The sequence below is a fragment of the Cryptosporidium bovis genome, assembly GCF_009768925.1.
Source record: "Cryptosporidium bovis isolate 45015 chromosome Unknown contig_10, whole genome shotgun sequence".
NCBI lineage: Eukaryota > Apicomplexa > Conoidasida > Eucoccidiorida > Cryptosporidiidae > Cryptosporidium > Cryptosporidium bovis.
Genome location: NW_027125029.1, coordinates 65,543 through 93,506, shown reverse-complemented (window position 1 = coordinate 93,506; position 27,964 = coordinate 65,543). Strand labels below are relative to the sequence as shown.

Genomic DNA, 27,964 nt, shown 5'->3' with positions numbered 1-27,964 from the left:
ACATTAGATTTTAGAGTTTATTTTTCCCCAATTTGAAAAAAAACATTAATTGCGCTCTAGTTTCGGTGAGAAATATTAATAATTCTTTGGACTGGGAATTAAGTGTTTAGTCAGATGATTTGAAGCATACAAAGTACGTTGGGAAATATTATATAAACAAAGTTACATCAAGTATTTATCCCAATATAAATCTAAGAGGTAACTATAGTAATGATTGAAATTAACGAATAAACTAGTTTGAAATCCAATAAAACGGCGTTTTACTGTTTGAAAAAATCGTTTTTTGTATACTCTTGTCATTTTTTTCAAGTTCATCACAATATCCAGCTACAGTACTTTCGGACAAAGCATCTTTGTACTGTGGCAATTCTTTGTGTAAGAGTCTTGATATTGTACCTACATCCGGTCCAATAAAAAGCCCAGAGACGGTATCCTTCCTATTTTCTCTTGTAATAATTTCTTTTATTTTCTTCATAACTATATATTTTCGTCTTCTGCGTGAGAAAAACATGTAGAGAGGAAGCACTGCTCCGATTATGAGAGAAAAGATGATTATACATCTCTGTATAACGAGTTTGGCAGAACAAATCAGAGAAGTTTCTGAATCAATCGCTTCAATATAAAGTGTAGTTTCGATATTTCCAACTTTTCCTACCTCCATCTGGGATGCTTCATTATCAGGTTCCAAATTGCTGATTCTTCTTAACTTCAATCTATACTTTGACAATGAATTTCCATTTTTGATTGAACTCCACATTATTGACAAGGCATTATTAATTACATCAGTTTCTACATAACTGAATGACAGATGGATCAAATTATTTACTTCCGACTCGCTCATATTAGTAGATAGATCAAATATGTCGTCATCTGTATCATTTTTGTCTTTACTAATTAAGTTTATTATATTTGTATTATTGCAACTTTTGTTTCCCTTCATCCTCCTTAGTTTTTTGCTAATGTATGATAACATTTCCTCGGAAAGTTCAAATGCCTCATCATCGTAGATACATAACACTTGCCACTTATTTTTAATATATTTGATTGCCTTTTTAAATTGCTGGTTACAAGTTAAAATTCCATTTTCACAGTGTCCATTATTAGGACATGAAGTACAGAAATTGCTACCTTTGACCTTGTTATCAAATGAATAGTTTGTGTCACAAAACCTAGGGTCTTTTATGAAGATCTTAAAGTGATTGTAAACAGCAAATATGAGTGTTGTGAAAGAAACAATTATAAGTACCTTCATCATATTTCTTGAAGTAGCGTTCGGCAGGTAGGAATATCTTTGTTTATGAGCAAATTTATCCAGGTTTTTTTTGTCATCAGTTCCCACAGGGTTGGTCTCTCCAAATAATACATCTGATTTTGAACAAAAGGACGGAGTATCATTTTCGTTTCGTGATCTTGAGTTGTATATTCCCGAAATTGAGTTTCTGGTTCTGGTCTTGTTATTTGAAGTTATATCGCTATTTTGTGATGAATTTGGAAATATTGCATCTGAATTTTGATTTGCAACTACAATATAAGCAGGGACAGATTGCCTTCCCTTAATAGTCTTTTTGTTATTCGGACTTTCAATTTCAAAATTGGCTTTTTTAGGATAATCTAATGTGTTTATTGAAGGGGGAAGGGATTTATTATAATGCTCCAACCATTTTCTACATTCTGTTTCGCTTAGATTTTTTTCAAGTATTTCAATTATCTCTCCTTTTAACAACTTTTCTGACGAAACCGGGATATCACATCTGTCAAGTACCTCATAAAGTTCAACTCTAGTTAGTGATTTCCAAGGTGAGTTCGCATAGGATTGAGTAGATAAAGAGGACAGGGACTTTCTTTGTTTCGGACCCATTTGTATGAAAAAAAGTTTTACTTAAACGCAAGAAGCGGCTAATATATTTAGCAATGTTTCACAAAAAAAAACAGTAGAAAAATAAATCTGCTTCATTCCTATGATATCTAGAAATAACTACTTTTGGGTACTTTTGGTGCTATTGTTGATTGGTAAACTCCACCTTGCGAATATTTTCATCGCATTTTGATCTACAACTGACTTGTGCCTTTTCACATTTCTTTCCTTTGGGTGTGACGTTTCAATATCCTTTGTCGGTTCATCTTCTAATTTGGAAGATTGATTTTTATTAGAAATGTCTAAATCACCGTTATTCTCGATATTCGAATTCTTATGATCTGGCATTTCTTCTCCAAAGACAAGTCTATATCTCAATTCATTTCTTTCTTCAAGAATAACACAGAAATTATCCATCATTACTCTGAATTTCTCTATTGTATCTTCATTAAGTAAAACACTGTATTTGGTCTTAAGATTTTCAACAAGTGGACCGAAAACTTGAGCAATCTTTTTCCCTTTTAAAGTGCTATTTAGTGATGTCTTTTTTTCCTCCAGAATTTTTTCTAATTCTTTAACTTCTTTCTCTAGTATCTTAATTTGATCAATTGTAGATATAATGTCTGAAATTAAAAAGTCAATATTTTCCGTTGATTTACCACTTTTTAAAGTGACCCCAACTTCTTCCGGAGTATTTTCATCAATCTTAGCATCGACGCTATCTGCAATTTTTTCATCAGATAGTGAAATTAAATGCATGTATTCATTTAGAATTTTATCAGGTATTTCTAAAATTCCACAGCTCTCCAACCAACTTGCAAAATTGTTAATTTTTTCAACTAATGGATTTGCGAGCTTATAATCAATTATTTGTGAATATCTTTTCGTCAATTCATGCGATCTTACTCCAGATTGCTCCAAATTCTCAACCATCCTCACTGAAATGTCTTTTACACAAACAACACTTTCATTAACTAAACTTTCTATGAAAGGCTTAACATTAAAGAAGTATCTAACCTTCCTCATTATTAAAAAATCAAAAATAAATGCGCATCAATGTATCATAGAGGTGGCAAAAATACAAAGGTAGTGATGATTAACTTAGCAAAGCACCAATAAAAAGTAATAATACTTGAACCTTTACCGCCCATCTATTTAGAGTTATGAATGCTTTTTTTTAATAATTGCTATTTATTTAAAGAAATATTTAGATTTATTTGCTCCCTAAAATAAAATGAGTGGAATAAATCCAAGAATGAATATAAATTAATTTCAGGGTTACCAGTATGAAAAGATGCTGGTTCATGGTGTAATATCGGAGACTTTTTAACTCATCGTTTGCTTTGTCTATGCATACCTTCCCCACATTGCGCGGCAAAATATGTGGTTTGAATAAACAAGAGTAATTGCATCCTTAAAACAGGAAATTTGTAAAGAAGCATTAAATAACTCGCACTGTGAATATTGGGAAAATAGCATAAGGGGATTTGATTTAATGCGAAGCTCATAAATATGGGTAATCAGGACTCGAGCATCGAAAATGCTATCAATTTAGGTTTGGGTGCATGCCTGAATGTTGCGCAGTTTATCAATAATGATAATTTTTCAGAAACTTATAAAATTGGAAACATCATAGGAACAGGCCAATTTGCGGAAGTTTATTATTGTAAGGAGAGAAAAAGCAACAATTTTTACGCAATGAAAATAATGTATACTTCAGATGAAGTTCCTTTAGAAAGAATTATCGAGGAAGTTGAGATAATGAAGATATTAAAGGACCATCCCAATATCGTTGAAATTATTGACAGCCGTATTGATAAGATTGATGACAACAAATATGAGGTTAAGATGGTTTTAGAGCTTTGCAAGGGCGGTGATTTATACCAATATGTGTTGTCGAACGGTGCTCTTGAAGAAAGTGATGTGCAAAAGATTATGATAAATTTGTTAGATGCGCTTAAATTTATTCACAAAAATGGGGTTATTCACAGGGATTTAAAACCGGAGAATATATTAATTGACGAGTTTTTTACCTGTAAAATTTCTGATTTTGGATTGGCCAAAAGAAATGTAGGAAGCATCTCGGGGAACCAGGTTGTACGTTCAAAGTCACTATGTGGATCAGATTTCTACTTAGCACCAGAACTTGTACAACAACAGGAGTATGGGCCAGAAATAGATATATGGAGTATAGGTGTTCTGTGTTACGTTTGCTTATGTGGTGGTCTTCCTTTTCATGATAATAGAGCGTTTGATTTATATCACAAGATTGTTGAAAGAGGCATCAATAACTACCTATTTGCACAGCCTGCGTGGAAAAACGTATCTCCATCAGCAAGACATTTTGTTCAATGGTTGCTTGAAACAGATCCGAAAAAAAGGCCAACTGCAGAAAATGCACTTAATCACAGATGGCTTCGACTGAGCAATACTAACATAGGGAGCAATATGAACAAAAAAACGGGGGTTATGAAAAATAAATATGAACATATGAATAGGAGAATCAATGATAATTCTAGATCGTTTGAAAATATATGTGGTATTTCAAACCATAACTTTGATGGTAGAATATAAACAAAAAAATAAATGTTATATAACTGGAATTTTACCCCCTATTCTTAAAATTCTTAGTATAGATTTAAATAATCGTTTGATGAAATTAGGAGAAGTTTGTTTGTGAAGCCAACCACCTGTCCACACTTGATGTAAATGCCTTCTTATCCTCAAGTATTGAAATGCAGCGGCAACAACATAATCCATTGTATCCCATTTTGTGGTATTTAGGTCTTCATCATCAAGAAATTGTAAAATACGTATAATTTGACCTCTTGGATCAATTTTCCATGCCTTATCATTACCAAACCATGGAGGATAATATTCTGATATTACACTTATACCATTATTGTCAGAATCAGTATTGATTGGGATATTCAGTGCTTTTTTTCCATACTTGAATGTATTCTTAATGCATTCCGTAATATCGTGAACATGCACTCCACAGAATATTCTTCCACTTCTACTTGAACTGTTGTATATATGATGGTATTTCTGTTGAATTTTTCTAACATATATAATGAATGCACCAATATAAGAATGTTCAGAGTCCCAACCCCATTCATCAAGTTGAGGTGAAGATATCTCTTCATCCTCGTATCCATCATCTTCCATGTTCTTTTGAAGCCTTTCATATAACAACTTCAAATGATTTATTGCAGAATAAGACTGTGCTCCTTCGGTCTCAGTGAAAATTCCTAAATGTGAAGGGATATCACCTATTGGAGTTCTATCTCCACAGTTTTTGCAAGAACAAGACTTTCTATCTTTCGTGGTTCCGCCTCTAAGATATTCTATAGTTTCGAGCTTTTCTCTTGCATAAAGATCGAGGGTCGAAAGAATAAATCTTGTGTTGTATTGCAGACCACGAGTTGAAACGAATAGTGGAATTGTTCCCTTTCTCAAAATTTCCATAAGTTCTCCAACACCCGAGAAGAAATCGCCCAGTTCTGACCACCAAATTTCCCAGTTTGGAGGATTATCTAAAGGGTCCTCGTCACCATTTCCCCAGAAAGCCTGCGCTCCAAGAAGTTTGTTGGCACCTCTGTAACGGTTAGGATCAAATAGAGCTTCTGCTGCTCTGAACCTATGCCAAATCTCTATGAGTACGGCTGCAATAAGATAGTCAGGCTGTTGCCATCCATCTTTAAATATCATTACAGGATAATTTGGCTTGTAGGGTAGTGCCGCCAAAATGAGTCCAACCGGACCGTTGGTAAGTCCTCTCTTATTAAGCTGGTAGCATTCATCCGGGGTAACTTTATCGAATGCCTTGCTTGCTGCACTAAAGAGTGCACCAAATATAGGAAAACGGGATGCCAATCCTTCATCTCCTCCATCAGCATTGGATAGATTAAAAATACAGAGAAGATAGAGCGAAAACAACTTAAAATCCAAGTTTAATTTCATCTAGTCTTTCACTCCATTAATTTTCCTTGTACTATTATTAAATTTCTTAAAAAAATAATTTTTAGATTTTAATATTAATTTCTGTTTTTTTTTTTTTACAAATTTGGTCTTTTCTGACGGTCCCCCATTACTCCCCAGTTTGCTCCGGCGAGATTGCCTCGCGGAACAAATATTGGACATTAAGATTTATTAATTCGCACGGCAAATATAACTTTTCGGTTATGGTCTGCATATATTTAAATAAGGAATACATAGAATAAGTAGCAGTTATTTTGATGTATTTTAAATTTATTCTGATTTTGGAAAATAATTAATTTGCTCTTTTAAATAGGAAGTTTACAGTAATGTCACAATTTAGGGATACATTCACAAAGGAAGAAAAGAGTGAATCATTATATGATGACACTGCGTTTTTCTTTTTCTTTGGTACAATCATTGTATGTATTTTAATTTTTTGGTCATATAAAATTATTTCTAAGGTTCTGTGTCCAACCAGGAAATTTAGCAAAAAGGAATATCCAAAACACACAATAAATGGATCAGTTATTAAGTATTGTAGCTGTTCCGAATGTATTGAGAAGACAGAAGCCATTCGCAGGAAACATCGCTCTTTCAGTAATCGTTTTTCTTTTTCGGTTATTTCACAGGTTGCGATTCTGGGTCTGTTATGGTCACTTACATTTTATTTACTCTCAAAATATTCAGGAAATCGTCAGATCGCACAATTCAATCCATATGAGATTTTGGAAATAACAACATCAGCTAACACAGCCACAATTAAGAAAGCCTATAGGTTGATGTCATTAAAGTACCATCCAGACAAAAATCCAAATGACCCGACAGCTGCAGCGAAGTTTATGTTGATTGCAAAGGCCTATCAAGCACTTACAGATGATTTGGCTAGGAGCAATTATGAAAAATATGGCAATCCTGATGGACCAAGCACAATGAAAGTTGGGATTGGTTTACCAAGTTTCCTTGTGTCAAAGAAGTACCAATTATTCATATTGTGTTTCCTTTCACTAATTATATTGTTTATAATTCCCTTATTGTTCATTGTATATTATCGTAAACAAAAAAAATACGCATCCAATGGAATTTATCTTACTACATTGTACTTTTATTCGGCAGCAATTACAGATTCAACCCGTTTCAAATCATTGCCGGAGATTTTGGCATTAAGTACAGAATTCCATTCTCTCCCAAAAAGTAGTCACTCTGATGAGGTTATAATTGCAAATCTTGCTAATACATTACCAGAATTTAAGAAGAGATCTTTTTCAAATAACAACACTCCGAGTTTTTACACCACCTATTATTTAATACTTGCACATTTACACAGAAGGCATGATGAATTGTCTCCGTCACTTATGAAGATTCTGAATGAAATAGTATTAACATCAATTTCATTAACCTCATCAATGCTGGATGTTTCAATTAGCAGGAACTTTTTCCATACTACGACTTCCATACTAACTTTCAGGAGGTCACTGATACAAGCATTGGATGGGAGCGTTAACTCTGCATTCATGCAAATGCCATACATTACTGAAAACGAAGTTCAGCACATTAAAAGAGGCAAGTCAGCAGCGAGAAACCTCACTGACTTTATCAACCAAGCTCCTTCTGAAAGAAAAGGTCTTGCTGATTTAAATGAGTCTCAGAAATCTGATATAGAGGCATTTTGCAATTTGATTTCACCTATTTCGATAAATTCAAAAGTTGTTGTAGACGATGAACAAGACATTGTTGTTGGAGATTTGGGGACAATAGAAATAGAAATTACTCGTAATAATCTGAAGGATGGAGAAGCTATTGGCCCGGTACATTCAAAGTACTTTAACTCGGTTAAATATGAAGAATGGTGGGCATTTGCTTTAACAAAAGGTTCAAATCCACAAATACTCGGGTATACGCGAATTAACTCTAATGAGAAAGTTGTTAATGGAAAAATTCAATTCCTAATTGAAACTCCTGGTAGCATTGATATATCTTTATATTTAGCTAATGATTCTTACGAAGGATTAGATCAACAAATTACCATTAATTTTATTGCTAAGACAATTAAGGAAGGTGCGAGACAAATTTATGTACATCCTGAGGACGAAGCACTTGACAATGAACCTACACTTTTCCAACACATAATGAGTCAACTTGACGATAACCAGATGTCAACTGACACAGAGGATGATGATGAATCACCGGATTCAAGTACAGTAGATAAGAATGACTAGGCAAGCAATGGAGAATGTTTTATAAATTTTACTTGACATTGGATTCTCAAAGTCCAATAATTCAAATGTATTCTGTATTAGGTCCTTAGTCGTTAAGATTTTAGTATTAGTGTTATTAAAATATCATCAATTTAGAAAAAATAAAACTATTCAGTACAGTTGTTAATTAACTCTACTAACATCTATGATGTGAAACTTGTAAATAAAAATTATATTGCAATATTTCCTCCATTGGGATTAGTTATAACATTTTAAAAATTTTTACAATAGATTAGAGATTTAATTGCACATAAACCTCATTTCAGCGCGCAGCATGTCTTTTTATATATTTATACCGTATCAGGAGTTTAACAATGAGATTATTTAACACAAGGACAAAACAAATAAATATACACAGATGAACTTACTTGATAGGTTATCTGAATCTTTGGACAACAAGCGTAATTGCAAAGGTACTTAATTCCATGATTAGCTAAATTTTTCCTTATCCTTTCAGTACCTATTATTTTTAGGCCTTTGGGTAAAACACCTTTATTAAAGAAAAGCGAGATGTACTTTAATGGGAAAGAAAAAATATCATTTGTTTCAGAATTCATCAGAAGTGAGCTCAATGTTGAAGGAAATGTTGTAAGTTTGTTAATTCAATATTAAATCTAACTTATTTTCTAGTATTTGTATATCAACAATTGTTTGGAACCGAATAAAGATGAATGTATATTCGATCTATACTTGGTAAGCAGCTTAAATAAAAATTAATTTGAATTACTTCTTATTTCCTACTAGATTTTAAATAGAGAACAAAAGCTTTATATTTCATATTCTTTAAAGCCGTTATTTTTGTAGCTAATTTATTTCAAAAACCATTTTGAATTTCTCTTCTTGGAATTTATTAATCTTTTCCGTAATATTTTCTATTTCGTTGTTCAGCTCTTTTATCTTGTTATTCGTTTCTTCCTTTTCAATCTTAAGCTTATGGAGCCTTGCGACATTTTGCTGATTTTTTCTTTCTATTGGTGTCAATTTTTCAATCTCACTAATTTTATTCTCAATATCATGCAATCTATACATCTCTACGGCCAAATTAATTCTCGGAGAAATTTCATCGTATTTTTTCTTTGACTCACTGCCGTAGAATTCAAACACTGCTAGTTCTAATTCTTTAGCTTTTTCTCCTGTAAAACTTGGATCTTGAAACAATAATTGAATCTTTCTAGTGAACGATTGAATTTTATCTATTTTTCTGAGCAAAATATCTTTCCTTGCAACCAATGGAATTAAAATAGATGATTCTGTTAATTTACTTATTTTATTTTTTATATTTTGCTCTTCCCTATCTTTTTCCTCTTGAGGAAGTAACTTATACCCTATTGTTTTTTTGAATTCATCATAATCGTTCTTAATAGACAAAATCTCAAGTTCCGTGGATCTCTTTTTCTTTTCGTAGTTTTCCTTAGTTTCCTTTATCAATTCAACTATTTGCCCTTCTGTTGTACTGATAATCATTAATATTCTATTTAAAATAACATTCTTGGCGGAATTATCGTATTCTCTGACTTTATGGTAATCATCATCTGAAAGTAAGTAGTGGGGAATTACAGTAGGAATGTATTCAAATGATTCATCTTCACCAGTTTTTTTGGAACCATTGATTATCTCATTCATAACTGAATCCATTGCAGCAAGAGTACCAATCGGTACCAGTTTTCTTGACAAAGGAATTGCGTCGAATTCTCTCATCTTTAAGTCGAGTGAAGATCTCATTTGACTTATTTCACCTAATAATTTTTCTTTTTCTTCCAAAACATGTTTCATTATTTGGATAATTCTCCATCTCAGTTGAATGTGTTCCCACTCAAAATGGGATAATATAACAGAGAGAATGTTAGAAAATCCTTTTTTATAAGGTAATTCAACAAAGGAAGTATAGGCTTTTACTCTATTGTAATCATAGTATTGGAAAGAGCCAACTGTATTTAAATTCAACTGCAATATTAATTGATTTATTTCGTCTAGCTCATTCAACTTGTTAAGTAGTTTTTCCTTAAACATTCTTAAAATAGTTTGTGCTTGGACTGGTATCTCACCTTTAGTTGGATCTCCGCTACAGAACTTTTCCTTCTCTCTTTTTAATTCATTATCAGACATTATATCTAGTGAATCAACATTTTCATTGTATTTGTATTTATACTTTCTTAAATTAGAAAACAACTCTTCGGTTGTATAATTGTTTTCATTTTCATTGCAATCTAATGCTTTCCTCGTAACAACATAATCTAACTTTTCCAAATCCTCTCTGTGTTGTATTTCATGAGAAATTGTTAGTTTCTCATTAAAATTAAGTATCCATCTATTTGCTTCGTAAAGAATTTGTAGTTGTTCTGCCCTGTATATTGCGGATTCTGAAATGTCTGATAACTTATAATATTCGAGGTCCCTTTTTAGTTGATCTTCAAATATTTTTTCCTCCAAATTCAGATATTTTTTCTCTTGTTCAATACTTTTTTTCAGAATGTTTTTTGCATTCCTAATAAACTTTATCCTATTAGAGTATATTTCCTCCATGTCCTTCTCAACAATTTGAGGCAATTGATTTTTTTCCTCATTTAACCGTTTTAATTCATTTTTAAGGTCTGATTCTTCTACTTCTGCTTTGCTTATCATTTCTGAAGCTCTACTTAGCATTGCCTCGAAACTCGGATCAGTTTGGAATTCGTTCATCAAACTTTTTCTATATTCATAGTCAGCTCTAACTCGCTTTATCAGAAGGTATCTTTCTGAAGCTCTTACATATTCTTCTACGAGAGCTCTTGCTCTTATTTGCAATTGTAATGCCAGTGCAGTATTGTAGCTCTCTGTCCAAGCAATATGAAAGTCATTTTGAACCTTAGACAGAAACGAATCTATTCCAATTGATTGTTCATTTAACTTACTTCTCAAAGCTCTGAAGCGATGTTTGAATTCATCGAGAGCTTTATCAATGTTTCTCATCTTATCAACTCTTGCATCCTCCTCTTCTTTTGATTCAAAATCAGGATATATTGGATAAAGATCCTCGTCCTCTCTATTGCAGTATTCTAAATCAACTATCTTTGGACTTTCACTTTCTGTTGCCATCTTTTTTATATTCAATTTGAGTGCTTTTCTTCTCTCTAAGTGTTCGTATCTAAGACTCTCAATAATTGATTCATGTTTCTGTAACAACAGCAAACTGTCTATCTTCATTTTCAAATAAACTCTTTCTTTATTACTCAACTCTATTTGCCATTCTCTTGATATCTTTCTATATTGTGGCAATTCTCTTTGCTTGTTGTCACCCTGAATCGTAAATTTAACTACATCAACATAATTCTCAAGTTCGCTCTCTGCTGTTCTTATATTGTTGCGTAAATCCTCAATTGATTGTATTTCATTTGCCCATTCTTCTTTTAATTTATCAGTCTCCATTAAGTAATTCTCTAGAAAAATACTGTCAGACTTTTCTATACCCCTGGAATTTAAGCTATTTATATATCGCCTTATCTTTTTCTCACAGTTTACTTCGTAATTAACAAGGCTTGCAAATTGTGACTTTAAAATTTTCGTAATTGAATCACCATGTGAATCTGAGGAAGAGTCCTCAAAATGTGCCTTCCATTTTTCAAGTCTTTGAGTGTCAAGATGCTGATTTTCATATGGTGTTTTATTAAATCTATCATCAATATTGACTATAATATTAATTAAAGGGTTTTGAATTGGACTATCCTTTATCAACTCTATCAATTTAGATTCAGTGCTATAGTTTTTGCTGCTTGATTCAGTATCAATTTCAGATTTCATCTCGTTACTGTTATTTAATTTACTCTTGTTTATTGAATTAGGTTTACAAAAAGAAGTTATGTTTTCAACCATCTTCTTTGAGTCACCTAAATAATCCATCTGAGGATAAACTTTAACGGGGAGACCATTTTCTATAGCTTGAATATTTTTTTCAAATACTATTAATAGAGTTGAGATGCAATTTTCCTCTAGCCTTGCATCTTCTGGAAATAGAAATACATCTGGAATATCTAGATATGGGTCTTCAATATCTATTAGCTTAATATGTTCATGCCCAATACTTCGAATCACTAATTTTAACCACTCAATATGCCTTAATATAAATCTTTCGAATACACCCTTACAGAACTTTGCCTGACTTACAATTCCTTCTGATCCAAGTTCAATATTGTATAGTTTAATATCTGGTTCACCTGGAGCTCTCTCATCCTTCAACTTATTAATGGTCTCAAAGCACTTGTCAGACAACATACTTTCTTTTTTTTCCAAATTCATTTCCCTTCTGATGGCTTCATCTGAAAAATAGTATGGGATTATTTCTAAAGGCAAATCTTGTGAATTTACAAGTGGGGATATTTTAGCCTCATACACAACTGCCATCCACTCACGTCTTTTGTCATTTATTAAACCATAAAACGACTTTAATAGCCTATTCAGCAATTGTTTGTCGTGGTTTAATGGCGCAATGAAATTAAGCTTTCCAGTAACTTTGAACTTAAATTCGTCATCTTCTTTAACAGTATTTACTCCCAGATATTCATAGTACTTATTAAATATTATTTTGCACGCACTTCTTATGCTTCCTATTCTTTCATACTGATTTCTTCCCTCTATAATTATTCCGTATTGATTCTTTGGATTATACGAATAATATTTGTCACCGTTTGGAGCTACATGGAATTTATAGGCAAGGGATCTCAAACCACTGATACATTGAGAGACAAACTTGTCCTCAAATCCTTGACTTGCCTCAAAATTTCCTTTAATTTTGGGCTTCATAAAGAATCCGTCTTTCTTCTTAATCATCCAATTAGTGTCAAACTGATAACTTAATGAGTGATGCTCTATCCAATCTACAATTGCATTCCATTCATCTTCGAATGTTGGCATGGATCCAAAAGGCAATGATTCTTCTGAATCCTTATACAATGGGTCATCTAAACTGAATAAATTTCTAAGTTGAATATAATTTGTTCTACCAGAATTTTTTTTTGATTTATCACCACTAATTAACACATCAAGAAATGAAAACATATCATTAGGACTTTCATTTGAAAGCAAAACTGCCAAACCCATTAAGTTATGTCTTTTAATTAAATCTTTTACCTGTTTCTGTTTTTGTTTTCTTATTTGGCTAATCAACTGAGGAGTATTAAATAATGAATGTTTATAATCTGAAAAAATTGAGTACAGTATTTTCTGAACTGAAGATTTGTTATGGGGAATAATTTTCTTCTCAATATCTTCTGATCTATCTTCCTTTAAATATTCCTTCTCTTCTGAACTCACATAAAATTTTGGTTTAGCCAAATCTGTAGTCTTTTGTTCATTTGCCCTTTTTTTCGCCAAAAACTTATCGGAAGCACTAATACAAAATCTTGAAATACAATAATTAATATCATTACCTTTTCTGACCAGAATTCCCACATTTAATTTCTTTTTTTTTCTTGTCTCTAGTATGTCATATAACGTTCGCATGCATTCTTTTGACAATGCTTTCTTTATTTTTGGAGTATTATCTCCAAAAATTACTAAATTTGTTTGTTTAACGCATGGGTCCAAGATTTCATTAGTTTTAACCCCTTTTATAATAACCCATTCGCTGTTTTTCAGCTCATTTCTAATGATATTACAAAATAAATTATTTGCATTGCTTTGAAAAGTGCTCTCTTTGAATTCATTGCATCTTACAGTTCCAATAAAGTAATTAGATACAAATATAATGTGTGACAAAAATGCAAGTATATCGAACACTGTTACCACAAATGTGTGTCTATGTTTATAAAAGTTCATATTTGTTAGTTTTTATTGTTTCATTAATCTAAAATTCTATTAATATAAATCTAAATTTTTAGACCGCCATCAATATGCCGCTCAACTTTGGTTACTTTGGAATGGGCCTTTAGTGAATTCTCGATAAAAAGATTAATTACAAAAAAAAGATCTCAATAGCAAACACAAAATTTTGGGTACATTTTCATCATAGGTATTATTGGTTTGACTAGCTTAGTATTATGGTGATACATCAAGAGTTAGTTTAGATCTATAACGCTTTTTTTTTTTTTTAAGATGAACAATACCTTCCAATATTTACTTGTAGTTATTTATTTTGTGATATTTCTTAATGGAAGTGGATGCACGGACCTTGCAATAACACTTGATAATTTAATTAAACTAGGTTACAGTGAAGATGACTTCAACCCACTTTTTGTTGAGGAGTTAAACGATATTAAGAAAAATCCAGACTTGAAAAAAAAAGATAAATTCTATGCAAGGCTTAGAAGTGGCCAGTGGTTCGCTCTTAGACAACAGGTTGAATACGAATCATCCGAACTTGGCTTGAAGAGGGTCGTTGGTGTCCTTCCGGTTAACCCATTTGTTGGTGGAATATTCACACCTTCAGTCAGTGAAATAGAGTTGGCAGACAATATTTGCGAAGCATTAATGGAAATGAGAAACAAAGGTCTCACTGATAAAATAGGATTGAAGATAGCCAAAGATGGATTAATACGCCAACAATTTTGTGAGGAAGCAGCTGCGCTTTATTTTAATGGTCTAAGACAAAGACCGATGACAGTTTCACAAAAACAGAATGAAGCTGAAAAACTCGGAACAATTGAGTATTTGGATTCTAGTATTGATTTAATTCCTGGCTCGGTAAAACTTCCAATGAAGAACTTAGGTGCAATACCAAAAACGGGAGGTAAATTTGGTTTAACAGGATATCAAGAGGCAGAGTTGATTGCAAAACAAACACTAATACGTAACTTTGTACATATTGTAAAGCTATTGCATCTTGATACGTTAAGAAGGGACCCTTTAAGATTAAGAGAGTATTTTCCTGGAACAATAACTCAGATTAGGCATGCTCTTGACACTGACAATCCAGAAATTGTAGCAGCAAGACTATTGCAACTTGGGCCAACCTCTGATTTAATCGAAGAGTTTATAAATAATCATAGAGGGAGAAGAGATCTATTATTGATGAAAGCACCTAAAACTCCAAAAGGAAAGCAATTTACAAGGACTAAAAATGATGAGTTGTCTGAGTTAATTTCAAATACAGACTTTTCAAGTACGACATTTAAAGTTTTGGAGAGTTTGGCATACAAACATGTTGCTCTAACTCCAATGATTAGATTAACGCTTCAACAATTATTCGAGTTCATTGAAAAGAACCGTGATAGTGACAATGACTTATTTGTCCCAAATATTGTAAGTACAATGAACTTGCTCCCAGAACTTGTCAAGGCTGAAATAAGAGTTTTTTTTGAGCTTAACTCAAAAACTAATTCTGAAAGAATAAATACAATTGAAAAGGTCAAATCAATGATTAAAAATCTACAGCCTGTAGTAAGAACGTTCAACAACTTTGATGAAGAGGAAATTAAACTCCAACTAAAAGATACGGTTAGCTCTCAAAATGAATTAAACTACTACAGTAGGGCTATTTCAAGAATTATTCTTACAATGTTAGAACGCAGGAAAATGAAGATTAAAGAGGAAGACCCAGAAGAAATAGTTTTGTTGAGCAATGAACCATCTGTTTCACTAAATTCTCTAATTGATATTTTTAAGTCAATGAATAACAAATCATTGAGTGCAATTGTTAACCATATTGAGAAAGTTGTTCCTAACTTTACAAATAAAAGTATGTATAGTGAAGCGACACCTCAGCAAAAGCAAGAAATTCTAGCACTAGTTAAAATTCCAACCTCACCAGAGATTTCAAAACAGTTATTTAGTGAGCCAATTTTAAGATCTTTACTTTCTGAGGCAATACCAAATCAAGGAGGATTGCTAGATAGATTTGTGAAAGGATTTTATATATTAATGGGTGAGACGGGTATTCGTCTGCAATCATATTTAAGAAATGGATACGATACGCAAAATATTGATCATTTCGATATTCAAAAAAGAAGAGTGTTTCCGGAGGATAATTTAAGACACAATTCAGCACACTGGTTACAAGCAATAGGTAATTTGTTTGATGATACCTTATTTAACTATGAATTAGCAACTAGAAGATTAATTCAATACATGAAAGAGTGTAAGTTAGGTATAAAGTTTGGGTCTAATGAGGAGGATTTAGAGAAAAATGTATCTGAAATAAGCAAAGAATATCTGCAAAAGCTTTTGGATAATATGGATCAGATTAAATTGACCGAAAGGAAAATAAATGCCTTGTTTTTGGGTGAAAAAGGTAATTTACTAATTCTACCAAATAGAAGGCATCATTTAATAAACTATATATTTAACAAAGATGGTGATTCTCTATTTAAAATTTTGAATGACGGAAAGCATTATCAGGTTTTGTTGAATATTATTGAACTACTTGAAGAAATTCAACTTCCTAAAAAAGAAGAAGTGGAAATTGATGGCCCATATTGGGATAGAACAAAAAATGAGTGGGTAAATGCGGAAAAACTGATGAAAAATGAAGTTGAGGTTAAAGTTGAACCTCAAAAAGTAACTGATTTACCAATTACACGTGAGCAGGAATGGGAAAGAATTGCATTGTTCAGTAAATGGTCAGACTTTGTAAAAGGAATTCCCATTGAATTTATTCCACATGGATACAAGTTTTCGTTCGGATTATATTCTAACTTCATAAATTTTTGTCAAAGAGGTATTAGAGAAATCGCTTACAGGTTAATAGTTCGTGATAAAGGTACCAACACTGAACCCGAAGGTAAATATTGGGAATATCTTCCAAGGAATAGATATTCCGTGGTAATTAAGGCTGATAACTCGAAAGATAGGGAAGAAAAAGTTTTATCTTTTTGTAATGCAGTTTATATTTCAATTTATGGTGAAAAAGGGGTTCCAGATGAGTATAAGAAAGAACTTCCAAGAACATGGTCAAAGGAAACAGATAAATATGAAAAGGAACTATTTATTACACCTCAAGAAAAACAAAAAAACAAACGTTATATTCTGGATGATGTGAATGAACAATGGGAATTTATTGCTAAAGAGGCGAGAAAGCCTGGAATACTCATGGCACCTAATCTTCCAACAGATAGTTCGCTTCTAGGTGATGTGTGGAGAAACCTATATATAGAGAAACAACTGGCGACAAGTTCAGTCGATAAGGTTGAGGATAAGATATCAATTCTCTCAATTATGTGTGTTGAAGCTCTAAATGCTCTCAAGTTGAAAAAAAACTATTACGGTCAGGAGTTATACAAAATTGTATGTGATAGTGAAGATGCTATAAGTACTTTTTGTCATGACACTGCTAGAAGGTGGTTCAAAGAATGGCCTTCTGAGATCACGGAGGAAATTCTCTTAATGAAGCAATCCAGTGAAGACAGAGAAAGTAGGGAAAGTTTGGCTAAGTCTTTCGATAGAAGTTACTTAAAGAAGAAGAAAGGTAAATCTGAGGAAATTAGACCTGGTTATTTAACAACAAAAAAAGTCGTTTCACCTGTTATTCTTGAAGACTTCGGCAGAACACTTAAACAAAAAAAGAAGGTATTATTAACCGAGATTCCAGAAGAATTAGGTGATGAAAACAAACTTCTTACTGGAAACAGGAAAAAAAGAATTTCTGGCTTGGATAGTGAAGCAAAATCTAGTTCAACTCAAAGTAATGTGAGCAGGAAAACCGATAGACAGAGATCAAAAATGCACGGCGAAATATCAAAAGAAGTGATGAATATAATAGGAAACATTAATTAAGGGAGTGTCTCTTCAAGTAAAAACAAATTTGAATATATCCAGTATCACATTAATTTTATTAATTAACTTAGGGTCGAATAAATAATCCGACAAACTGTAGAATTTATCAAAAATAAGTAAAAACCCTGCATTATAATATCTATAAACTTTAAATATCTGATAAAATAAGTTTTTCGTTTAATTTTCTTTTTTGTGTGACTAGGGTGCATGGGCACACGAAGTACGTAAGTAGTTAAATCATAACTATTTTCTTGGATGTGTGAAAAAAAGAAAGCTGTTATAATGGAATTTTGGAATGATAATTGTTCCGAAAAGGTATCTAGAAGAGCCTTTATTCCAAGTAGAACAAATGACGAAGTCAAAGAGATACTAAACTACAGCTGCCATGAAGATTCAAATAAGCGACAAACCTATACAAATTCTAGGTATGATCTTTCCTCCGAGAAGATATATGAAGCCTTCAATTCCGATGAAAATCAGAAGAGGATGAAAAGGAATCTAAATGGTAAAAAGTATTTTTCACATGAAGAAAATACAATTAAAGGTCAAGCCGTTCTTAAAAGGGATTTGGTCTTTGATACATCTGCAGGTTGTTGTGTTCCCCTTTATACTAGAAAAGCGGGCTGCGCAAGAATGAAATTAGACATTATTGATTATGGAAGAGCCGAAAATTCCGTAGGCTTTGCCGGAATAATAAATAACGTTTGGCCAAAAGGGAACTTAAATAAAAAGATTGAAATAAAAAAAAATTTTAGCCAGCATTTTGTTGGTTCATCAACAAATATAATTGGAGAAGTTAAGGGGGACCTGAGTCTAAAATATGAGCGTGTCTTTAGAACACCCAAAGTTAATATAAGTTCAATGAACTTCGAAAGCAACTATTGTATGCCTGATAAAGAAAGCTCGGACGAAGTTTTTAGAAAAATAAGACACTCACACGGAGAAAGTTGCAATGGTAGTCACCTCGCATTTAAAAATGGTTTTCTAACATCAAAATCATAGCCTATTGTTGCTACATATAGAATAACCCATTATTGAATAACAAAAAGAATTACTATAATTAATCAATGATATAATTTAATATTTGTTTGTGCATGTTTTAGGTGATAATATTATTCCATCCTTTTTAATATGGATATTTTAGTGAATAAATTCGTATATATTTCAAAAATTCATTTTTCAAATATGCAATTAATTAACCGCCAGAGGATATTATCGTGTCTATTTGACTCTCGCTGCATTTTTTTACCTCATTGAATACTTTTATTAAGAGAAAAAAATCTTATGAAGATTTTCTGATGTTTTTTAAGTTTGATCTGATAACTCTTTTTTTTGCTTTTATTCTGCATGTTACATTACTGTCTTTCATAAGTTGCGATTTTAAAGAGTCTAATGAATTGTTGAGGATATCCAACTGGGTACATTCAAGTTTAAATGACTCACTTTCAATATGTTTTTCAAAAAATAAGAATGAAACTGCACTTTTGGAAAATGAACTTGGAATAATATTGGTTGTTAATGAGGCTGATAAAGGTTACCGAGCAGTAATTTCTATTTGTAAGGCAGCAACTGATTCAAAAATAGAGACTCTGTTCAGTAAAAGAAGCAACTTTGGAGTCTGCTTATCAGAGCAATATATTATTCATATTAAGAAACACCTAACTTCCAACCCAGGTATTAGACTGAGAACTTCATTTAGACATATAAACGAGGTGATTAGTAGAGGGGATATAGAAACACTTGAGAAGAAGGAATTGGATGGGAAATTAGTCGAGGTGAAAAGCGGATTTTTGTTCAGTTATCAAGACAGGAACAGTGAAGAAAAAAATGTGAAAGATGAAACTAAAGAAGATTTAGATGTTGTTAAAAATAGTGTAACAGCAGATGTATGTGTGAATTCCTCTAGTGAAACTTTGGACGAGAGCCAAGACAATGAAAAAAAATTCAATCAAGACAACACAATTTTTGGAGAGTTATGTAAGGAACTGTCTCCTGATGAGTTTGTTGATGCAGTTAGGTTTCAAAATACTTTTTTTTTTCCTGATGTAATTTACTTAGAATTATCAATTCTTTTAAGAAGGGTAATAAAAAGAATGGAGCTTTCCAGGTCCGCTGAGGAGGCCCTCTCAATTATATTGCCTGGAATCGGAGGTTTGGTTGTTTCTGATGCTCGTTGTGAGGAGGCGATCAGAACTTCGCTTGTAAGCGGCGAATTGATCACGCCAGGTATAGGTTTAAATGATATTCCGATTTTGTGTAGAAAGCTGCAAGGTTGTATGGAAGAACAGAATTTTCATGAGTCTGTTTTAGTGGCACTTACAAAGTCTAAGAGATACGTCGAATTTGTTTTAAAAAGGAACAGGAGTTTTATGTGGGAAATACTTTCAAAAATGTCTGGTGTACTCGGGAATATCAATGGATTAAAAGCTTATCAACTTTGGATGGAACTTGAAATTTTGATTAAACATGTAAATCCTGAAGAAGACGTTTTACACTCTGATCTACCAAAAGAGATGATATTACTTGCAGAATTAATAAGTGATTCAAAGTCTCCAACAGTTGAGTGTACAATTTCACTAATGAGAATAGGAACCACATACGAAATAAGGCTGTCACAGGTATCAGAGATCGCAAGAATATGTAATCGTATTATTTCAGATTCATTGAGTTTTTTATCTTCTGATGAACTGAGGCTCATCTCAGATACTACTATACTTTCCAGAATATCTGATTGGTTAATAGGAACTTTTATCCTGGAGAAACACATTCCACCTGGTGTAACAAGGCCTGCAGCTTGTATGTATTTATCAGCAATCACTTCCCCAATGGATTACTCCACAATAACCAACTTTCTCTGGCCCAGGGTTGTATTCGCAATCGCCTCCTCATCCTCCTCTGCTCTCTCATTTACCACAAAATCAGTTGATCCGGAAAACTGCAGAAAGGCACTCGAAAAAATTCTTAAAAAGATAGGTGATAAATTACAGTTAAATATAGATGAAACATGTGGAAAAATGGCTAATTGTATTTTAAATGGTCGTCTAGGAAGGATTAATGTAGATGATACAATAAACAATGCTCTAAGTCAAAGTACACAAGTTTTAATCAATGACCCGGGAACAAACTCTGCATCTTTAAGACTTGCAAGATTTATATTTGAATCAAAGGCTCCGACTAGAAGTAAACAAAGAGGATTTTCAAAGTTATCAGCACCATTGCGAGGTTCAGTGTTATTTGCGCATCTTCAGGCAATAATGCCAGGTGGTTTTAGTGTTAATGATATAGTCAAGTTTGTTCATACCTTTACAAAAGAATCTCCTCCATATGGACCTGTAAAGAAATGTTTTAAATCTTTACTAAAATATATACCTGTTTTTGTTGCCGCTGATAAGGATATAAAGTCAATATGTATTGATGCATTTGGACCATGGATTATGCCGGATGTACTTGTTTCAGATGTTTTATTGTCGCAAGGTAGTGTCGAAAATGAATATGTAATTTAATTTTTCTAAATAATAAATATATAACTAAAAGCGACTTTTGTAACTTTATTTTTAAGTCTAACACTTTTTCTATTTTGACTCTTCTTCTTCTTCTATAGGGTATGGGGTTTTTTCAAAGAATTCTGGAGGAAGCTCATCATTTGAGTCTATTTTATCGAGCGCCTCCTGAATTTCTTCGTCAATAAGTTCTTTGCTTTGAACAGGTATTTCTGGCTTTCCACTATAGCTTCCTTCTTCCTTCAATGTATTGGTTTTTAACGATATACCAAGGGGGTGAGATATGGCCTCTGTTCTATCACCAACCTTACCGTATTTATCAAATGTTGAAAATTTAATATCTGTATTAAATCTCAGCTTTTTTTTTATTTTAGCTGGACCCATCGGTGTTTTTAAAATAGATTTTCTGGGCTCAGTATCTGGATCTACAACAATCTCTTTGAATGGTAATATCTTTTCCTGAAGCTTTGTGCAAACATTCTCTAACCTTTTTTGTATTTCGGTTGTATCATCTTTATTAATTTGATCTGCAAATGTGACTATTTTTCTAACTAGCAAGTCTTCACAAAACCGGATACAATTTGAAACTAATTGTTCAGGTATCGTTATATCTGGTTCAAATGTCAATGAAATTAACGGCTTAGAATCCCATATGAATGTCGGTCTTCTGCCATTAGTTGATTCTTCTAAATCTATTTCTAATAACGTATCTATAATTTCATTCCAGTCAATATTTGCATATGTAAAATCATGTGCAATTCTGGCTGAAAATGCTAGCAATAAATTTGAATTCACAGTTTTCTTTAAAGCTTTATTATAATCCTCAATAACTAGTTCATAAGAGGTGAATTGTGACGGATTTTTTAATTTGAAGAGTAACATTGTAAATATAATGGCTGCTAATAATTGGACTGAATCAACACTAATAAAACGAATACTTCTCATAAACAAAAATTCTTTTGGAGTTGGGTTCCCAGATATTAACACAAATGCCCATTCTCCACGACGAGGAGCTCTTGTAGGAGAATCAATACTATACAATAAACGACTTCTATTGACGATATAGTTCCATATGTGCACTCCCTCAGTGTCCATATAAACATGTTTTCCCAATTTACTTTTAAATGGAACAAGCTCATGATACATATTAGATTCGTACTCCTCAATTAATCGGCTTACAATTGACTCTGGAATCGATGATTTTTTTAGAAAGTAAAGTGATTTTTCAATCATCTCCCTTAAAATGAAGATTGAACCGACCCATTTCCCGTTAAATACTTTTATTACTGAATTCATGCAAATATATCTAAATAGTATTTCTATTGTTTCTTTCGTAGGTTTTGGCTCGCATTTTATAAGATCTGGATAAACGTAGAAATAATTGAATGCGTTCAAACATTGACTATTGAGCTCAATAGGCGACTCTGATTTCATAAATGCTTGGACTGGTGGAGGATTCTCAATGTATTGCTTCGAAATTGTAATATTGTGACCCATTATCTCCTCCTTTGTTGTTAGTATTATATCGTGCCAAAGTTTTCTCCTCATCATTGCAGAATTATAATTGTTAACTGTAGAAATCTTTGCTCCACGTTTTGGCTTTTCAATTATTTCAGGTATAGCTGCTCCAGACACAAATCTAGAAGCAATTTTAGATGTTCTAGAAATTTCAGGAAGCAATTGAGTCAATAAACTTCTTGTTGCTACATTTTTATCATTTGAATTTGCAACTACATTGCTAAAGGAATAAATAAGGAAAATAAAATGATATAGAAAATGGAAATAGGCTCTCATCTTTGCAATAGTGTACATTAAATTATATTGCAACGGCCTATCTATATTTGCTCATTATACTTTTAAACTTTTTTCACAAATTTGTAATTCTGATTTCAGTATGTAAAAATTGACAATATCACGCGCCAACTATTGTGTTGCATGTTTCGCTTTTTTCTTTCATTAATTAGAAAGAGATGCATTTAATAGTGAAGCTTTATGAATAATGGGGAATTTTTGTAATAAAATGAATCTAAATGGTTACTTGTATATTTAAAAGGAGTTAAAGCTAAAAACATATCAAAGTAGAGTTGCATTATTCAGTTTTTTTCCCTGAAAGAGAAATTTTCACAATTATTCCAATTCACTTGTATTTATACAAAAACGAAACTTAACTTAATTTATCAACATAATTATTTATTTCACTACAATATACATAAATTTTGAGCTTAATTGTCTTAAATATGACATATTTATGAAGTATTTTTCTTATTTTCTCTAGAATAATTGAAAAAAACAGAAGACTCACTAGTTATCGAATATATTCTTTCCAATTTCTCTTTCAAATTGCATACAAATTAACGGAAAAAGACTCTTGTTTATGGTGTATTCTTTATTCCTCTTAATAATATGCCTTTTGAAACTACTTACACATTGTGACAATGACTTAATACTGCCATTCAAAAACTCTCCAGAAATGTCACAAATTCGACTCATAAAGTCAACAACAAAAACATTATTAATATATGCAGCTGTTGCAATAGAATCTGCAATTAAATCAAGCTCATCTTGATTAGCTCCTGTACAATATATTTGATCATCAGTTGAAGACCTTTTTTTGATATATTGCTTCATATATTTCTTATACCCAAAAATAGGAACTTTTGGAGTGTTTCTACGAAGATATACCGATCTCAACCAGATTCTATATGCAGTTTCTGGTGAGATAAAGTGACCACCCATTCTTAGGCATCTATAAACAAACCTCGCACCTTTCATTAACTCTTTTTCCGCTACTGAAAGTCCCACGTCATAACCATCATGAGGTATACAATTTGCCTTAATTTTATAAAATTCTGCAGATTTAATGACGCTATGAATTATTTCGATTGAGGGTGCTCCTTTTTTTCTTTGCTTTTTTTCCCTCGGCATTACTTCTAGATCTATTGGCTTTTTATGTGGAAGCTTTTCTGGCATGTTTCCACCTGCACTGCTCCCTCTAATGTAATCAGTAATTAGATTTAAATTAAAGGAAGCATCAAATTCTTCGTCATCTAATCGAATATGCCTCGCCCTTTCAAGCAACTCTTTTTTTGACAAAGGCTTAGGTTTCGCAATTCCTGGAATTTTAATCAATTTTTTAGTGTCTGATTGACCTTTATATCCGGGGTATTCATCATTATAAATATTTTGTACCTTATACATTGTCTCAAAAGAATTAAATCTTTTAGCTGGGATACTCATAAAATTGTCCACGCCAATAATATCATCTTTTCCGGACAAATTTACGTCACCTAAATCAAAAAAAATGCCTTTTTTGTAGTCTTCTCTATGCGGAATCTTGTATTTGGTAGTTGGGTTTATCTTGTAAAAAAGTTGTTTAGTATTTTTATTGGTAATTTTATGGGAATCGAGGGGGGGTCTCCATTCATATTTGATAAATTCATTAATATCTCTATTATATTCGTGACTCGCGTTTGGAATTTCGATTTCCTTGTCAACATACTTTCTCCAATCACCTTTCTTTTCATTTCTTTGTGGATATTCAGGTGGAATATCATCCTCATCCTTTTCTACAATCTCCTTGTATTGCATTAACCTTATTTTTGGAATTACAGTAGTTTTAATTGGTTCTTTTAATTGAACCATCTTTACCATTTTTTGCGAATCCCTGTCTCTTTTGAATTTGAAATTTGATAGCGATTCAGTTTTTTTACTAGTTCTACTTTTTGGTTCAAATTGATTCCTTACAGGATAATACCCTGCTGCTCCACTAATTTCTCTAGATTTACCTGTGTCCCTGGAGAAACGTTCCATTTCTACAAGTACTTCCGAATCAACTGGAACCAATCCAATCCAACTACCTCTTGTCGCTGAAACCGACATATCAAATGCTATTGAATCGCACACCTCTTTTAAATCAAAAGTAAAAGGAGCCAAGTATCTATACTTTACGAGGTCATTTAGGCAGGCAAACAAAATGCTCGAGTACCTTTCTATATCAGCTTGTGAAACTTCTATTTCTCTTCCGTTTATTACATCTATATTTAATTTGCTATATGAATCCGGCAAATAATAGCCTCTCCTAAGCCAATCAAATAAGGAAGAATATTTTTGAGAGTTTTTAATCAACCTAATTAACTGCCTCCATTGTTTCTTCCTTTCAAAATACATAATTGCGGAAGTATCACAAAATATTGTTAATGCTGATGCAAGATCTGTATGTATTTGCTGTAACTCTTTATTTGATTCCACTATTTTCCAAGAGGATTGAATACAATTAATTGCCATGTCTTGATAACATTCATGACGAGGACGCCAAGCTGAGTGTCTATATTTTATGTAATCTATTGGCATTTTCTGGGTTAAGAATATTGCATTTACAGTACCACTGTCATCTCTTTTTGCCAGTTCACGCGAATAAACTGAACTTTGATATATAAATTTCCATTGTTCCTGTGCCTCCAAATCACCGTCAGGATCGGGTAACTTTGGATCCTCTGCCTCTGGAAATTGTTTATCCGGAAAAGTTGTCTTAATTCTATATTTTATTGCATCAACTTCATCGAGTATAAACGGGCATTGGATAGCATCTTCAAAATATTCCTTTACTGCCTCCATACAAAGTGATTGCTTAATTGGGCCAGTTAATTCTGGAAAATCATCAATATTTTCCGGTGTTACCCCTTTCTCAAGCAACTTTTTTGAAATCACCTTGGAAATGGACCATCTATAACTGTATTTAACTTTATTGCCTAAATAGTCAGTGCTGCTACTTGTATTAATGTGTTCACCTCCAAAAATATTAATTCTGCTAAACAATTGTCGTCTTCTAGATTCAGAAAAAATGTGGATACATTGGTTATACATTCCAAATGGATCATCTGAAAATAAGAACATTAATTTTGGTGGATCAACCACCCCCTCTAAAAAACCATTGATACCTATATTAAAAAAAAGGAACCCATCTGCTTGTTGTTTTATCTTTTGCCATTGAATGTTGGTCAATACCTCTTCAATTCTTGGATAGACTCTATAGCTTGTTAACTTTTCCCAAAGAATACTTGAAGCTTGGATTCTCCAGTTAATATTATTTATTTCTCTTGATCCGTGTAAAGACCTTTGTTTATTTAGATCAAAAACATCTGGAATGGAATCAGATTTTCCAACACTCAACCCAGGATCAAGTAACTGTAGAGTTCCAGTTAGTGGAATATTCCTTGGCACAGCAAATGAATCTCGAGATATTCCGAAATAAAGCCCTGCAGCATCTCTACAGAACGAGTCTGGTTCCGACAATTCTATAGTATAATAGTACTCCCACTCCTCTTGGTCCTCAGATTGGCCAGTTCCACGATTTTTTGTAGCAAATTTTCCCCCGAATGTTATACCCTTGCTTTCCTGTTCTTCCACCTTGTGGTTAAGAGCATTTAAACAATTAATTTCAAACTCCTTATAATTTAACGAAGAAACGAAACCGTATGGTCTTGGGTCAATTGAAAGTTTTCCGTAAATACGATCATACCGTGGATTAGATTCCTGATCAATTTTGTGCTGCTCAACTATCCTACTCCACTGACTAATACGCAGAATTCTATATTCAATTAAATTCAGTGCTGTTAAAGAAGGTGGAGCAGTCCTACTTGCCTTTTTATTAACTTCACTAATATTTAATTTTTCTATTTCAGATCCATATATGTCGTACCTCTCCGAAATTTCTAGAGGGTTCGAATAATAAATTGTCTTTGCATCTGTACAGAAAATGTCCAATATTACGCTTTTTTCTTCAACCCTTGAATAAAAAAAATCAAGGGTTTCCTTACAGGAATCATCGAAATTTTCTTCTTCAATCCCTTTTATGAAGTTAGCAGGAGGAAAATACGGAAGATAATTGCCTTTCTCTTGTTCTTCTTCCCCAAATATTCTATCTCTTCCATCCTCTAAATCAAGAGAATGTAAGTGAACAATTGCTGACCATTGCCCAATTCTAATTCTTTCTTGATCGATGCACGTTAAGGACGAAATAGGGAATCTTTGTCTCTCATAATCAGTTTTAACTTTCAGTTCCTCAAATAACATTGCAGGATTAAAAAACATTATTGCTGCATCGTGACAAACACTCCTTATTGAACCTGGATCATACGTTTGAATTGTTACACTCTTGTGATGGATAAATCTTCTTATCGTATGTGGGCATTTTTGAACGAATTCCTCTTGGCTCAATGCCGGATAAATGAAATTACTCTCTCTCCAAAGTGATCTGACTACATCAATTATTTCTGGAAGTTCTCTAACCTTTATTCTTGGTGGGAACACATCCTCTTTTTCCTCATCTATCTCAAACTCACATTTTAGCACTTCGATTATTGAGTACCATTGACTTTTTGATAAGTGTTCTCCTAGTGCAGGATATTGTTTATTTATTTTATCTATTTTGTGGTCATAGTATTCAACATAATCCCTTAATGTACTCCAATTATAAGTTTCCTCTGGAAGGAGTGGTGGCAGTCCCGGTGCAACAAAGTTCTCATTAGATTTAGAACCATTGGTCAATCTAAAACTGATAAGCAATATATAAATAACAAACAAATCAAAACAGCAAGTGCTCCGATATCTAACCATATTGTTGTTAACCCAAAACAATGCTACATTATAATTAAAAAGGTGAAAACTATTACCGCCCATTACATGTTATTAGG

The 27,964-nt window shown here is 32.7% G+C and overlaps 11 protein-coding genes across 11 annotated transcripts; 5 read left to right on the top strand and 6 right to left on the bottom strand.

The window, feature by feature from the left end:
• Window positions 1-232: 232 nt before the first annotated feature.
• FG379_000328 (cysteine rich protein) lies at window positions 233-1,858 on the bottom strand (the record flags this gene model as incomplete). The annotated part of the gene is made up of 1 exon (XM_067325738.1): window positions 233-1,858. The coding sequence occupies one exon, from the start codon at window positions 1,856-1,858 to the stop codon at window positions 233-235; it is 1,626 nt and encodes a 541-aa protein (XP_067183282.1).
• Window positions 1,859-1,975: 117 nt separating this feature from the next.
• FG379_000327 (uncharacterized protein) lies at window positions 1,976-2,881 on the bottom strand (the record flags this gene model as incomplete). The annotated part of the gene is made up of 1 exon (XM_067325737.1): window positions 1,976-2,881. The coding sequence occupies one exon, from the start codon at window positions 2,879-2,881 to the stop codon at window positions 1,976-1,978; it is 906 nt and encodes a 301-aa protein (XP_067183281.1).
• A 486-nt stretch (window positions 2,882-3,367) lies between these two features.
• Window positions 3,368-4,429, top strand: FG379_000326 (calcium-dependent kinase 7 (CDPK)(CPK7); the record flags this gene model as incomplete). Its single annotated transcript, XM_067325736.1, has 1 exon — window positions 3,368-4,429. The coding sequence occupies one exon, from the start codon at window positions 3,368-3,370 to the stop codon at window positions 4,427-4,429; it is 1,062 nt and encodes a 353-aa protein (XP_067183280.1).
• Window positions 4,430-4,444: 15 nt separating this feature from the next.
• FG379_000324 (uncharacterized protein) lies at window positions 4,445-5,818 on the bottom strand (the record flags this gene model as incomplete). The annotated part of the gene is made up of 1 exon (XM_067325734.1): window positions 4,445-5,818. The coding sequence occupies one exon, from the start codon at window positions 5,816-5,818 to the stop codon at window positions 4,445-4,447; it is 1,374 nt and encodes a 457-aa protein (XP_067183278.1).
• A 344-nt stretch (window positions 5,819-6,162) lies between these two features.
• Window positions 6,163-8,052, top strand: FG379_000323 (DNAJ-like Sec63; the record flags this gene model as incomplete). Its single annotated transcript, XM_067325733.1, has 1 exon — window positions 6,163-8,052. The coding sequence occupies one exon, from the start codon at window positions 6,163-6,165 to the stop codon at window positions 8,050-8,052; it is 1,890 nt and encodes a 629-aa protein (XP_067183277.1).
• An 843-nt stretch (window positions 8,053-8,895) lies between these two features.
• On the bottom strand, window positions 8,896-13,881 carry FG379_000322 (uncharacterized protein; the record flags this gene model as incomplete). Its single annotated transcript, XM_067325732.1, has 1 exon — window positions 8,896-13,881. The coding sequence occupies one exon, from the start codon at window positions 13,879-13,881 to the stop codon at window positions 8,896-8,898; it is 4,986 nt and encodes a 1,661-aa protein (XP_067183276.1).
• A 276-nt stretch (window positions 13,882-14,157) lies between these two features.
• On the top strand, window positions 14,158-17,772 carry FG379_000321 (uncharacterized protein; the record flags this gene model as incomplete). The annotated part of the gene is made up of 1 exon (XM_067325731.1): window positions 14,158-17,772. The coding sequence occupies one exon, from the start codon at window positions 14,158-14,160 to the stop codon at window positions 17,770-17,772; it is 3,615 nt and encodes a 1,204-aa protein (XP_067183275.1).
• A 282-nt stretch (window positions 17,773-18,054) lies between these two features.
• FG379_000320 (uncharacterized protein) lies at window positions 18,055-18,774 on the top strand (the record flags this gene model as incomplete). Its single annotated transcript, XM_067325730.1, has 1 exon — window positions 18,055-18,774. The coding sequence occupies one exon, from the start codon at window positions 18,055-18,057 to the stop codon at window positions 18,772-18,774; it is 720 nt and encodes a 239-aa protein (XP_067183274.1).
• Window positions 18,775-19,070: 296 nt separating this feature from the next.
• On the top strand, window positions 19,071-21,275 carry FG379_000319 (uncharacterized protein; the record flags this gene model as incomplete). Its single annotated transcript, XM_067325729.1, has 1 exon — window positions 19,071-21,275. One exon carries the CDS (start codon window positions 19,071-19,073, stop codon window positions 21,273-21,275), a length of 2,205 nt encoding a protein of 734 aa, XP_067183273.1.
• A 69-nt stretch (window positions 21,276-21,344) lies between these two features.
• FG379_000318 (uncharacterized protein) lies at window positions 21,345-23,084 on the bottom strand (the record flags this gene model as incomplete). Its single annotated transcript, XM_067325728.1, has 1 exon — window positions 21,345-23,084. One exon carries the CDS (start codon window positions 23,082-23,084, stop codon window positions 21,345-21,347), a length of 1,740 nt encoding a protein of 579 aa, XP_067183272.1.
• A 489-nt stretch (window positions 23,085-23,573) lies between these two features.
• FG379_000317 (uncharacterized protein) lies at window positions 23,574-27,887 on the bottom strand (the record flags this gene model as incomplete). Its single annotated transcript, XM_067325727.1, has 1 exon — window positions 23,574-27,887. The coding sequence occupies one exon, from the start codon at window positions 27,885-27,887 to the stop codon at window positions 23,574-23,576; it is 4,314 nt and encodes a 1,437-aa protein (XP_067183271.1).
• Window positions 27,888-27,964: the final 77 nt, after the last annotated feature.